General features: G+C 43.9%; 2 protein-coding genes across 2 annotated transcripts in view; one reads left to right on the top strand and one right to left on the bottom strand.

Annotated features, from left to right (window-relative positions):
• Positions 1-6,129, bottom strand: part of BTK (Bruton tyrosine kinase) — a 32,128-nt gene extending 25,999 nt beyond the window's left edge. Inside the window, exon 1 of the mRNA XM_068962055.1 lies at positions 6,031-6,129. The gene's annotated coding sequence lies outside the window, so the exon portion shown is untranslated. The remainder of the gene's footprint in view (positions 1-6,030) is intronic.
• Positions 6,130-10,467: 4,338 nt separating this feature from the next.
• Positions 10,468-13,737, top strand: RPL36A (ribosomal protein L36a). The gene is made up of 5 exons (XM_068962398.1): positions 10,468-10,578; positions 10,992-11,097; positions 11,304-11,371; positions 13,036-13,158; positions 13,675-13,737. The coding sequence occupies exons 1-5, from the start codon at positions 10,468-10,470 to the stop codon at positions 13,693-13,695; spliced, it is 429 nt and encodes a 142-aa protein (XP_068818499.1). The 3' UTR covers positions 13,696-13,737.
• The last annotated feature ends 1,292 nt before the right edge of the window (positions 13,738-15,029 follow it).

The following is a 15,029-nucleotide window of genomic DNA, read 5'->3' as shown; positions in this document are numbered from 1 at the left end:
TCACCACTGGTCCATTAATGGTGAAAGGAGAGGCATCTACTTTTATATCTTCCTGAAGGCTGGTGTGTAATGGACACTTTGCTTTAGAGGATAGTTGCAGCTTCTTTGGGTACTTGTTATGGAAAGTCCTAATTTTTTTCTAACAATTTCAGCAGCCCACAGTCAACTGACCACAAAAGATGCACAGTGAGGGCTGACCCTGCACCTCACTCAAGTGGTGGGGGTGGGGTGGAAACGGAAGTGACATGAATGTTACACACACACACACATACACACACACACACTTCATATAGGAAAAGAAAGAGGAGGAAAAAGAATAGACACACATGGCTCTTCATCTAAAACGTAAAGTTACAGTGTAATGATGTTCTCTTTATTAATCTACAGATGCAGGATTTTCACATGGCCATGTTGTGCAGCCTCTAGTCTCCCTATGGAGCTGCTGCTGCTGCTGCTGCTGCTAAGTCACGTCAGTCGTGTCTGACTCTGTGCGACCCCATAGACGGCAGCCCACCAGGCTCCCCCGTCCCTGGGATTCTCCAGGCAAGAACACTGGAGTGGGTTGCCATTTCCTTCTCCAATGCATGAAAGTGAAAAGTGAAAGTGAAGCCGCTCAGTCGTGTCCGACCCTCAGCAACCCCATGGACTACAGCCTTCCAGGCTCCTCTGTCCATGGGATTTTCCAGGCAAGAGTACTGGAGTGGGGTGCCATTGCCTTCTCCACCCTATGGAGCAGTAGAATTCAAAAAGAGAATGCTTAGTAGTAAGAGTTCAGCCACTTTACAAACTGCCCTATGCCAAGGAATTAATATAAATAGCACTTGCAGAATTGGTAAAGTAAAGCACCTTTGATTCCTATCTTTGCTCATTATTAGGGACAACATCAGAGCAAAAATCAGAAAACAGCTCAGCCTGACTGTGATTAGGAAAGGTCTTATTAGGAGATGCTAGTTAGAACAGTCATAGTTCAAATAACTACTAAGACAGAAATATCCAATAAGCTGCATTTTGTGCTTATCCCTCATTTAAAGCATTACTTAATTGCCCAGCAAGATTCTAGCCATTTCCTTTTCTCCCCAGGAGAATGGGAGGCAACTCCTGCTTCTCTTAGTACAGTCCATCATCAGACATTTTACACACATTCTTTCACTTACTCTTTATGACCAACAGGAAAGCGAGATTCATGGAGGTTATGTGACTTGCCTAGATCTATCTATTTGTGACTCGGCACCCTTGCTGTTTCTGTTGTACCTCATTGCCTCCCAGAGGGAATTTTGTTTTTTGTCTTTAGTGAAGTGTGATGTCATTCACCTCAGCACTCTGTCACTGCCCATGGCTATCATCAAAGAGCAGTGGGGACAGAACCCTCTCCATCTTCTAAGAACATTAGACAAAGGAGGAAATGGTGGTAAGGGTGGGGATAAGTAAGAAAGAATTCAGGATCCAGGGGTACTTTTCTCTGCAATATTCCTCTACACATGAAAGGATGGTCTGTCCTATTTAATTGACGACAGTACTTTTTCCCACATGAGGACTCTTCTCAGTTCCACCAGGGTTTTCTTACGTTTTCCTTTAAATCCTCTCTAAGGAGATCTTGTTTACTGGTCGATTTTTAGATTCACCAGCTGTTTTTCCCTTCAGGATTTTTCATTGTTAAAGGGATAAAAGCATCGAGTTTAGATGGAACACCAACTCTTCGTTCTAGGGTTGTTATTGCTTACTGTGCATATCAAACTTTGTTTGAATGCACTTTCTTTCGTATTATGGAATATTGCAAATAGGCAGAAAGGAAAGAGAATAACATCACACTCATGTGCTCACCGTCAGCTTAACAGAGTCCTGGCATTGTGCGACTTTGTTTCTGTTTTATTTTTTTTTAAGAACTGTAATACTGTCCATACAGTCAAAACTCCCTTGTGCGCCCTTCCACAATTTTAGTCTCCTCCCTCCCTACAGGCTACTAATCTCTGGAATTTAGCATTTAGCATTCCTAGGCACGTTTTTATATTATTACTATGTGATAGGTAATAGTAGCTAATATCACTATTACTAATATTACTATTAATATGTAATAGGTCATAGTAGGAATTACGACATAATAGGTAATATTAAGTAAGTATCCAAAAGAGGTACTTAGCATTGGTTGTCACGGTTCACATTTGAATTTATGTGTTACATACTAGCAACTTGCTTTTTTTCTCAATGTAACATTTTATGATTTTTTTTACCTAGTTCTAGTTCATACATTTTAATTCATTTTGATATGCATCAAGTATTCTGTGTAATGAATATATCACATTGATCCATTCTCCTATTGATGGATACTTAGGTTATTTGTTTTCAATTATAAAGAATGCTACCATGAACATTCTTGTACCTGTGGTCATAGTTTTCCACTCTCAGAATGAATTCTCAGTTACTAAGTCAAATTGGCAAACCCAGCCCAGCTTGTGTGCTGGATTATGCACTTCATGTAATCCCTTGTTCTTTTTTTGGTTCAATCTTCCTGAACGTTTTCTATGAAATCTGGTAGAATTATCAGTGGTCTCTAAGTAGAGTAGAGTATAACTGATAGGCCTACTAAAAATCTCTTCTCAGTTCCAAGAAGCATCTCTCAGGTTTTGACTGAGATTTTGATTGAGAATTTCCCCATCTCGGAACCAGAAGAGAAGTTGTCATTACAATATCATACCCATAGCAACAAAGAGCCATAATTACTCTTGTTAAGTCCTCAAGAAGGTCTGTTCAGGCCCCAGTGAAAGCTAATTATTTGATGATGTTTCCAGGGTCATTGCTACAGGTGACCAAATTTGTGATGAAGACTTCCAGGAAAATCAGTTTTCTGGCTGCTGGCTAACCTGGGAAATTCTCATCTACTGCAATCATTTCTAAAAGGTCTCAGCACTCTGGTTCTTCTTCAGCATCTCATGTTGTTAACATTTTACAATTTTCTTCTGTGGTTTTGGACATTTCTGGTCTCTGTCAACTCTTCTGCCCTGCACTAGACACAATAGATTCTGGCCAAGTGATGAAAGGAGAGCCAGATAACCAATCTGCAAGTTTCCCTTGAGCAACAGGTTGGTGGTGATACTTTCAGCATTGCTCCTTTGCCCCTGAGAGTGACTGCTAGGATGTCCGTCTTTCACTCTGGATTTGTGTGACCCTTTGGCCTTCTTTCTCAATTTAGCTTTTGTTTTCCCTGGTTTAAATATATCACTTTTTCCCTCAATATCACAGTAAAACATGTTCATTATAGAAAATGTTTTAAGTACAGGGATATTAAAAAGGAAACATCAGTTACAAGCTCATTATCCAGACACATTAATCTTTGGCATGTTTCCTTCCATTCTTTTTCTCTGTGTTTTTCTGACTATATTTGAGATCATATTGCACCTAATATTTATAGTTTGCTTATTTTTCTTATTCTTATACTTAGATACTTATTACCTAAGTATCCTTCCTTCACCCAACATACGTTGTCCACAAAATATCTAAAGTTCTTGTTTAACATTATTTCAGATGTTTTCCCATGTTGTTAGGATCTCTATATAAACATCATATGCTGAGTCAAAAAGTTTGTGCCTTTTGCATTTTGAAATATATTGACAAAATAGTTTCCAGAAACACTGTAACTGATTTCCACTCCAAATAGCAGTTTTGGAGAACCTGTTTTTCCATACTTTTGTCTCTTTTCTGCTCCACTTCTAATCAGTTTCTTTTTATTCTGTTTCTATTACAAATAAATATGTAGGAAGGAGTTAATAGACTATAATTCATTTTCATTTTGGGGATGTAAGGCAGCGAGAATAGCTTCTTCTGGAAGTTCAGCTAACTGATGTTAACCCTAAGGGGATGTGGTAATTGCTCACAGAGAGGGAGGTAGAAAGCCTGGGATTAAGGCTTTTGCTTTTCAAATGCTCTCCCAACACCCTCAGCCAGTGCACATGAACCTCCAGAGAAACCGAAAGTCACACGTGGCCCATTTGTTTCAGGGTCCTCAGAGCATTTCTCTCTCCCCCTCCCCCTGATGGCTTCATTTGCATAACCCAGCAGTTTTGGAGTGAATTAGGTCAAGGTCTGTCTCTAACTTCTTACTGAGCACTGCCTTCCTGAAAATCCTATGTCACTCTTATTCCGAGGGTCTAGCCATCGGATATCGGCATGGCATCCACAGGCAAAAAGCAGCAAGTGTCTGATGACTCTTTGGAGAACATTCAGACTGGTTTTCAAAAGCCATGTCTTCCCCTTATACCTAAGTCACTTCCTGGTATGGGTCTAGTCCGCTGAAAGGAAACTCTCTATAGGAAATTTGCTCAAATGGAAATAGTAAATCATACTGATGATAATTTTAAATTGCACCCAGACCCTAGAAGTGGATGGAAAGTTGCACTAGTTCTCACCATGAGGAGTTTACAAAAGATTCTAAACAAACACATCGCTAGCCATAAGCCACAGGAATTTGGACTTGAAGGCAAGTAGACAGTTTAAGTTGTCTGAAGGGGTCAGAATAGACCAGATAGGGCTAACGCTAAGGGATTCCATTTCAGTAGAACGCTTTAGATTATTTAGGGTATTTGCATCTTGTGGCTTATTTGGTAGGTGACATTTTTTATCAAATAATTGAGGCTCCAAGAGGCCGTAGCACCCTTGGTCAGGGGCTTGGCATGCAAAATGAGGGAAGGAGCAGAAGCAGCATGTAACTAACAGCACAGAAGATAACCCCTGAGCTGTACAGAGCCCTGCCTCTGGGCTTTGCTGCTGCCCTACCTTCGGAAACGGACAACATGAGACAGAGACGTGGAGCTTGGAGAGCAGGGTGACCGGGAAACTGGACTGGAATTCCATTTGGCCCGCACTCACAAAAGGATGTCTTGGTCAGAGCCAGCAATCCTTTTTATTCTAGACCCCACATATTTGTTCTAGGCAGGCCTTTTGGGGACCTTGACAGGTCTCAGGCAGAATACAAATAATAGCAAACACTGAGATGGGCACACTGACTATTGCTGGGCCCCATTTTAACTACTTTACATAGGATAACACACTGCTCACGACAATCCTATGGGGAAGGCACTAGGCAAGTAGGGGGAAAGGGCAAAGGGAAAACAGCAAGGGAAGAAAGGGGCAAGAAGAATTCACTGAGATTCCCCACGAATTTATTAAGCATTGGCTCTGTTCCGGGGTGGTAATGATCAAAATCAAGGAGGGGATAAAGAAGAGGGGATACAGGTAGAGAAAGGAGAAGGAGGAAAAGGAGGAGAAGGGAGAGACAGATGGAGAGGAGAGGAAAGGAGAGAAGCAAATGATGGAGCCTAGAAAAGAAGAGGGCCGTGCACATGGCAGGCAATGGTAATAGGAAAAAGCTTCCCCATGACCTCAGGGGTTGGCCCCACTGTCTGGGCCGCGAGGCCGAGGCTGACTTCTGGCCCAATCTCTTACCCACTGTCACCACGAGGTTGGCACGCACAGTCCTTCCAACAAGGCAGCTCTGATCCCAGCAGCACTGGCCCAATGCAGCCAGAGGCTTTCCACTCTGGTTGAGCCTTTCCGTAGCTTACAGAGCTCAAAAGCATATGCGTTTTGACCAATTTTTTTAGACAATCTGCCTCTTAAAAATTTCTTTTTCCTAAGGTCTCATTGACACAAGGATCCATTTGGGGTCTTCTGGCAATATTACCCAAACAGTTTATTTTTATCCTGGCTTATTTAGCCACGGGCATGAAAGCTTGCTTTTCTGCCAAATTGTGCAGAGTTGCCTCTTTCCAACATCTGCTACCTGTTCAGATGGTCACCTCATGTCACTTTTTTTTTTCTTGTCTCCACCCAACTATGACCTCCCCAGAAAGGACCCTTCCAGCCTCTTCTGATTATCAGAAGGGACTACCAGGGCCTTAGGCGATGACACTCCCACCCTCCATCTGCCTCCTCCTGCCTCAGACTACATGGCACCAGCCACGCTTTCTCTCTGACCTTCAAGGTCCTAGGAAAGGCAGTTACTGCTGCTGTCCAGCCCTTGCCATGCCCCGGACCCACCTCAGTTCTGACTTTAATGCAGGCAGCTCCCCGGATGCATTGAGATGCCGGGACTTGGAAGTCGGGACTCGATGTCAGAAGACACTGGCCCTGGAGACATATTCTTACAGTCCAGAGAGGAAGGACAGTCTGAGCAAACCCCACCCTTTCACAGCCACTCAGTTCCCTTTTTTTGTTTCCTGACTTAAACCAATGTCTTTTTTTTTCTTCTTCTCAGCAGCATGGTATCTGGTTCCCTGCTGCTGTCCTTATTCCACCACCCCCCCACCCGCCCAGCAGTCCCCGCCCTTCATTTGCTTGGGACCTCTGACAGTACTAGTTGAGTCTGCTCTGAAAGAACTCTTCTCTACTTGACTGGGGCCACTGAGACTCTAGACCAGGCTGGGTTGAGCAGACATGTCCTCAGGCCAACCTCCCCAAAGTAAAGGGACGACATCGCTAAAGGATCACTGGGATGGTCAACAGAGGGAGCGGAGACTTCCAGAAAAGAGGAGAAATGCAGATCTGCAGACTTGAGGCCACACAGTTAAACTTGACAATGAAGGATGGAGACTATTGACGAAGGGACCCCAAAGTACAGATCCTGACGGAGGTAGAGACAAGACTTCCCCCTGCTGAGTCATTTTCTAAGAAAGCATTTTTTTTTTTCTACAGATAAAAATGTCTGAGTGTAAGCCCACACACTGACATGTGTCCTTCCCATTTTTTGTGGATGTTGATTTTCTCCATTTTAGATTCGGCCTCGGGGATTGACTCTTCATTTACAACTTTCTCTTTTGTCTCATAAAAGATGACTAGATGTGTTGCTTGAAGCCTGAATGTTTCCTCAGCCACCTTCTAGTTCACATTCTAGCAGAGAGCGTCTCCAGGAGGGCTCTCCTAGGACATGCAGATAGTACTGGCTATAGACCATGATGGCCACAGAGCCCTGGGTAACTGATCTGCTTGCCCATCTTGACACATCAGCCACTGCCATATTTACTTGTCCTAGGCACCATATGTGGGGCTTCCCTGGTAGGTCAGCGGGTAAAGAATCTGCCTGCAATGTAGGAGACCTGGGTTAGATCCCTGGGTTGGGAAGATCTCCTGGAGGAGGGCATGGCAACCCACTACAGTATCCTTGCCTAGAGAATCCCCATGGACAGAGGAGGCTGGTGGGCTATAGTCCATGTGGTTGCAAAGAGTTAGACATGACTGAGTGACTAAGCACAACACAGCACAGGTGCTATATGTAGAAACAGATCATAAATCCCACTAGAAGTCTGTCAGAATTTTTAAGGGAACAAGACATTTTTCAAAAATATTTGTAGGCTAGTTGACTAGTTAATCCTCAGATCCATACAAGATAAAGGGGCAGCCAGTGTTGCATGATCTATTTTGTTGACAATTTTTATCCTTTCACTAGCCACCTCTGAATAGCTGCTCCAGGGATCTGCCTGAGAGTTGGTCGCAGACACTCACTTTCCCTCACTCTGCCCATGTACACTCCTCTCACACACTTGTCCAGGTGACAGAAGGAGTGCACCCAAACAGTGCCAATGTCTAGATGTAGGTAAGTGAACAAGTCACATACACTGTGAAGCCAGGCTACGTCTAGGAGTCCTGTGTTCAATTCTGAGTTCCTCATCTTAAGGGAAATCAATGAGCAGGATCATGTTCAAACCAGAGACCAGGATTGGTGAAGGAATCTAAACCAAAGCTATGCCACATGAGGTGTGATAAAAAGAACTAAGGTCCATTAGACTAAGAGGGGCCATGTCCATTGTCTTCATATTTCCATGTTGCTAACATCAGCAATCTCTAGAAACAACTCAAAGGCCAGTAACACTGCGTAAGAGGCTGAGGAGAAGAAGGAAATGCTCTGAGCCTATAGGCTGGCTGTTGGGCAAAGAAACTTTTGGGAAATGCGGTAGGCAGTGGTAATGTTTTTATCTCATTCCCAGACACTGTTCAACAAAATAGAGCTGATCAGAGAGTCAGCTCTAGACTCGTGGGTGTTCCTGGAGGGTAATGCAAGCATGAGAGCCCAGGCCGTCAAGGCTCCTGGGCCTCTAATCCAGCGACACCTCCTCCTGGGTCCCTGCCAATTCTCTCTTCATCATTCTCTACTCTGTAGATGCTCCTGCTGCCCCTTGTGATGCCACAGTGAGGTACAAGGCTGTGGTCTTGAAACTACCCGGGATCAAATTCCAGCTCCATATAATAACCACTGGTGTGACTTTGGGTAATGCCATACCATTAAATCAACTTTAATGTCTCATGCCTGTTTTCTCACCTGTTAAATACTAAGAAAGGTATGTATCACCTGGGTTGTTAGGATAAAAGCAGGTAGTATGTGAAGTAGTTAGGAAAATGCCTGGCATATAATAAGTGTTCAATAGATGTTAGCTATTATAATTATGACCAACCTAGACAGTATATTAAAAAGCAAAGACATTACTTTATAACAAAGGTCCATCTAATCAAGGTTATGGTTTTACCAGTGGTCATGTATGGATGTGAGAGTTGGACTATAAAGAAAGCTGAGCGCAGAAGAATTGATGTTTTTGAACTATGGTGTTGGAGAAGACTCTTGCGAGTCCTTTGGACTGGAAGGAGAGCCAACCAGTCCATCCTAAAGGAGATCAGTCCTGAGTGTTCATTGGAAGGACTGATGTTGAAGCTGAAACCCCAATACTTTGGCCACCTGATACGAAGAGCTGACTCATTTGAAAAGACCCCTGACGTTGGGAAAGATTGAGGGCAGGAGGAGAAGGGGATGACAAAGGATGAGATGGTTGGATGGCATCACCGACTCAATGGACATGGGTTTGGGTGGACTCTGGGAGTTGGTGATGGACAGGGAGGCCTGGCGTGCTGTGGTTCATGGGGTCACAAAGAGTCGGACACGACTGAGTGACTGACTTGATTGATTGATTGATTATAATTAGCAGGCCACAACAATCATATTATACTATGGTAAAGGAACCCAAGCTCTGGAGTCGGATCACCTGTGTTTGTACCCTGGTTCTACTAAATACTATTGTATGTGTTAAGTCTCTTCAGTCGTGTCCAGCTCTTTGAGATCCCATGGACTGTTAGAGACCCCTGCCAGGCTCCTCTATCAATGGGATTCTCCAGGCAAGAATACTGGAGTGGGTTGCCATTTCCTCCTCCAGACTAAATACTATCAGCATTGAGCATATTGTTTAACACCTTATGGCCTCAGTTTCCTCTACTGTAAAATGGGAATAATAGTATCAGCTACCTTCTAGAATTACTGTGAGAATTTTATGGGACAATTCACTTAAAATGCCCAGAACCCTTCAGTCTTTCTCTGATGGATTCTCTTGAAACCTGGCACATGACTTCTGCCAGGTGTGCAAAGAAGTGAGCTGCTGGATATGTTCTCTCTTTTGGCCTGGTTATTGCTGTTGTCGGAGCGGAACAATTTAATCCTCACTTTGCAGAATCTAGGGTAGCCAACTTGCTCCCTAAACAAACGGGGGCTGTTTAATGCTGAGCACTGTTCCTTTCTTACAAAGTATTTAGTCTGTAAGTCGCTCAGTCGTGTCCGACTCTTGCGACCCCGTGGACTGTAGCCCACCAGGCTTCTCCGTCCATGGGATTCTCCAGGCAAGAATACTGGAGTGGGTTACCATTTCCTTCTCCAGGGGATCTTCCCGACCCAGGGATCGAACCCAGGTCTCCTGCATTGCAGGCAGACGCTTTAACCTCTGAGCCACCAGGGAAGCCCAATTATACATTTATGAGGGCTTCCCACGTGGCTCAGTGGTAAAGAACCCACCTGCCAATGCAGAGACCTAAGAGACTGCCTGTTCGATCCCTGGGTTTGGAAGATGTCCTGGAGTGGTGCATGGAAACCCATTCCAGTATTCTTGCTTGGAGAATCCCATGGACAGAGGAACCTGGCAGGCTACAGTACATAGGGTGGCAAAGAGTCGGACACCTGAAGCGACTAAGCCTGCCCGCCTTCCGCTAGAACGGTGCCCAACACAGAATAGGCCTTCAATAAACATTTGTTGAATGCAACAACTAGCGATGTGATAGATGAACTAGAGCACTGGCTCCCTGTAAGCCTTCAGTGAACCGACAGTTCACTGGAAGATGTTGTTCCCAGTGACCTCGAAGTGGAACAGGAATCGAACACGGAGGTGGAGGGCTCGTCCAGTTCACTCTGGTCCTGGCTTCCCTCGGGGATAGGCACATGGAAGCCAGACGATCTGGAAACACTGCTTCCTTCACTTAACGCTGCTACGCAGCAGTATCCGCCAAAAGTGAGGAAGTGAGGAAAAGTTGCAAAGCTGGAGTGGGGCGAGAGGAAGTCGAAGAGAGTGGATCAGCCTCAGCCAGAGCCCTTCTTTAAGCTTGTGCCTGCAGCTCTGAGTCGAGTCCTCTCAGACGCCAGAGGGAGGTGCGCACAGAGCCTGAGACTCTATGGTTGTTTCCACCGACTGCCATGAGGAAGCGCGACGAGAAACCTCCTATATACTTCCGCTTCCGGCCCGGTCTCTTTCTTTCTGTGCTGGTATCGCTCTCGCGAACATGGTAGGGCGGGCTGGGGTGGGGGGGGTCTGGTAACATCCAGTTTAATCTTTCCCTCTCTGTTGATGGTGTTGTCTCGGGATGAGTCCAGGCTCCTGAGTGGACTCGTTGTACCAAAGGAACCCATTGTTGCCAGGATCGAGCCCAAAGGGACTGGGCTTCGGGGCCAGGAATTGAAGTGATGGGGTAGACGTAGGCAGCGGTAGAGGGAATATGTTCTTGTTTTAGTTTGGGACTCGGCAGAGGCCGCTATACTTGAAGTACATGGGGCTAGACCACCTTATAGTCAGCGTTGTGTGTTGGCGAGGAGTTTGATAGTCGAGTCCTCGTGGGATGCCTTAGCTCCAGCTGGGTCGGGTTGGGCTTTGTGCCGATGGTCTGATAACACTGTATGTTCTGAACGGTTTATTTACTAGGTGAATGTTCCAAAAACCCGCCGGACTTTCTGTAAGAAGTGTGGGAAGCATCAGCCCCACAAAGTGACACAGTACAAGAAGGGCAAGGATTCTCTGTATGCCCAGGGTAAGATGGTTTGTACGTGATTTGGTTTTAATGCAACATTTGTGTAGTAATCGAATACGCGAGCCCAGTCTCCCCTCCCTTTTCCACTTGGACATTGATATTTCTGCTGGAAAGTCCAAGATAAAATCGATGAGAAGACTTTTCCACGTGTCTGTTTTGATTGGTTATGTTTGATAAGCCCTGACAAATACCTTGCATTCTCCCAGGAAAGCGGCGTTATGACAGGAAACAGAGTGGCTATGGTGGGCAGACTAAGCCGATTTTCCGGAAAAAGGTTCGTAATAATTACTGTTTGATATGCTTCTCACTGACCGTGGCAGAGACTTTACATTTGCTTTTAGCCCACACACGTCTACAGTATAGGTGTGTGTTTTATAGTTTCAGTGAAGTTTCCTCAATTACCGGTGGAGATATTTAGTCGCTGGGAGCGCAGTACAGGTCTGACTGCACTGTACAGTATTGCACTGCCTCGCTGTTTTATATTTTTTGTCCTCCTCTTTGTGAAGAGGCAGACATCAAGGAATGAGACTTTCTTTCCTAAAGACTGAAGCTTGAGCACAACTGTAAATCCTTTCCTTTGCCCTGCTCTCATCTGTTGTCATGTCCTAAGGAGCCGTCATGCTTGCACTAAGAATCTTTCTCTTATTTTGAGCCTCAGTTCTGTTCAGAACCCTGAAGTCAGCTACTTACCTGACGAAGTCTTAAAAGTTCTTTAAATAGCCATTTAGGTCTGCCACTGACTTCCTGAATAACCTGTGGTTCTCCGTCTGAATTTCTGAGTTTCTGTTCCAATTTGTCTACCCCTTAAAGTACACAATGCTTGGAGCATAGCCTTCCCACAAACAGCATTTCTTTTGGCACTTAGCTCCTCATTCAGCCTGGTTCCAGAAACTATTCAGGAATGATTTCAGTGTACATTTAGGTACAATAAATGGTTTGATCTCAAGGTGGTAATTTCCATTTCCACATTTGGGTAGCTTGTTTAGGAGATGGGGACATTGTATCTATGTTTTTGCCCTTTTGAGAACTGCAAACTAGTAGCAATAGAATTCTGACTACAGGAGCAGGCTTTAAAAGTTGAGTATTTGTGGGAAGTATACTTTCTGAGTTACATAATATTTAAAATCTCAATGTAATTGTTAGTAGTCTCTGAAGAGTAGATTTAAGTAATATTTATTAACCTTGTTTAATGGGTTGCAGACGCTGTTTGAAGTATAGTTGCATGGACTCAGTTGACCCATTTTTGCCTGTGCAGAATACTTAACTGCTAAAAGGCCAGGGTGGTGTGATGAGGGCCTATTTGATAAGAAACCCTCTATGATATTTGATTTGAATGGAGAACTTGATTTCAAATAGATAATGCCACTAGTTTCTCTCACATCTGTTGTGGTCCAGGTGCGAGTTGGAAAAGAATTTCAAGACATGAGACAGAATGAGTGGGAAATAAAGTTTATTAGAATGGGAGACGCTGCTAGAACAGCAGGCTAGCTCAAGGGAGAACTGACGTTGAACAGGGGTCCTTAGTCCACTTTTATACTCAGGGTACAAGGAGTGGGATAGGGGTCTTGTGGGTCATTTGCTGATTGGATGAGGCATGTATACTGGGTAGGGGGAAGAGTAAGGCAAATACCTTCTCCCTATGGGGTAGGAAGGGAGATAGTTTATACTGCTCAGAAGGACCTGAAATCCATTAATAGTTACAACATGGAGAGGATGATAAGGGTCTTGTTTTACTGTTTCTGCGTTCCAAGACCCTCCTTGGGTCACCACAGCATCTACTTATTTTCACAATTCTGTTTTCTCCCTATAGCTAAAGACAAATTGTCACAACTCTTAAAATTTGCAGAGCTTTGCTTTACATACTTGACCCAGCATAGTCATATTTTTGAAGAAGGATTTTCTGCAGTGATTTATGAAGGCTTTGACTTATTTTTCCAGGCTAAAACTACAAAGAAGATTGTACTGAGGCTTGAATGTGTTGAGCCCAACTGTAGATCAAAGAGAATGCTGGCTATTAAGAGATGCAAGCATTTTGAGCTGGGAGGTGATAAGAAGAGAAAGGTATGTAATTATGAGGTGAAAGGTGCAATCCTTTCTATATGGTTTTGTAATGTTGAAAGAAAAGAAAGTGAACTCGCTCAGTCGTGTCCAACTCTTTGCAACCCCATGGACTGTAGCCTGGCAGGCTCTTCCATCCATGGGATTTTCCAGGCAAGAATACTGAAGTGGGTTGCCATTTTCTATTCCAGGATATCTTCCCAACCCAGAGATTGAACCTGGGTCTCCCACATTGTAGGCAGATGCTTTGCCATCTGAGCTACCAGGGAAGATGTTGAGAGCTGAAGATTTCTGCCTACTCATTTTTTGTGGCCCCTCATTAAGATCAGGGGCAGTCAGTCCTCTCAATATAACTAAGATCCATAGATTCTGGAGTTTTGATGTAAGAAGGGGGAAATGAAAAGACTGGTTTTTAATTAGGGATGGTGATCCTTTTAGGAATAGACACTATTATTGATGGAGTAAAGATTCTTCACAAAATACAAAAACTCACTATTTTTTTTTCCTGTTCTATTGCAGGGCCAAGTGATCCAGTTTTGAGCTTCGTATTTTATTATGAAGACAATAAAAATGCCATCAATAAAATCCTCTTATTTATGCTTGATGGTTTTGGGTTCTTGACTCATTTGGAGTTGAATCTGACTGGTTGAACTCACATCAGATGCTGTGATGGGTTTGGTACTTTCAGCACTTGGGACTTATTGTTAAAAAGCTAAGGCTGTTACTGGTTATCATGGAATATAAATAGAGAACTGAAACTTTGCTAATGGGATAAGATTAGTAACAATTTTGTCCATATTGAATATGGGGTTCACCAGGCATGACATAATTTGTCTCACATGTTTACTACTACAGTCACCAGAATTTAAGTCAACTAAAGTTGAGGAATTTCAACCCAGTTCTCTAGGCATAGTATTGTTCAGTCACATCCAACTCATTGTGACCCCATGGACTGTAGCCTGCCAGGCTCCTCTCTCTGTCCATGGGATTCTCCAGGCAAGAAAACTGGAATGGGTTGCCGTTTCCTTTCCCAGGGAATCTTTCCAACCCAGGGATTGAATCCCAGTCTCCTGCTTGGCAGGTGGATTCTTTACCACTGCACCACTGGGGAAGCCCTTATATGTATTAGACTTGCTCTCATCCCACCTAAACTTCCTCAGATTTTAAGTAGATAAAAAAGTTATTTTAATCATACTGAAATCATTGCAAAGGGTAGAATTTCTATTAAACTCCCCAGTGGAATCTATGGGGAATGACCTATTCACGTTGTAAAATGCCTAAGAGTTGGAATCCTCTGTATGCTTTTGCATTCTTCATTCTTGTGCAGCAAAACTGGAGGTGAAACAAATCAGCTATGAATTTTGGTAACTGGACATGGAGGTGTTTCCTTCCAAGTTTCTGTGGATGAATTAAGTCTGGATTTGCGAATTCTATTCCAATTTTAATAACTGACAGTTTTAGTCAGTTAATAGTCCTCCAGTTTTATTGAAAAAAAGTTGGTTATCACCTGACAGCCTAAGGAATTATTATAACATGCACATTGTGTTTTGAGTGGGCCTTTTGTACTGTCTTGCATTCATGATGGGTGAGCTGAATAGCTTTTTTGCTTATGTGGGAAAAGGGTAATGGTAGAAGGGGAAATGGAGAAGGGGCAGGCCTGAAGCATTTGCTGCAGGTTGGTCCTTAAGTAAACCAATGAGAGGAAAAAGTGAAGTCACTCAGTTGTGTCCGACCCTTTGTGACCCCATGGATTGTAGCTTACCAGGCTCCTCCATCCATGGGATTTTCCAGGAAGAGTACTGGAGTGGGGTGCCATTTCCTTCTCCAGGGGATTCCCGAGCCAGGGATCGAACCCCAGTCTCCCGCATTGCAGG

Source organism: Capricornis sumatraensis, chromosome X, assembly GCF_032405125.1.
Source record: "Capricornis sumatraensis isolate serow.1 chromosome X, serow.2, whole genome shotgun sequence".
NCBI lineage: Eukaryota > Metazoa > Chordata > Mammalia > Artiodactyla > Bovidae > Capricornis > Capricornis sumatraensis.
Note: the sequence above shows the minus strand (reverse complement) of the source record. Positions and strands in the feature narration are given on the sequence as shown.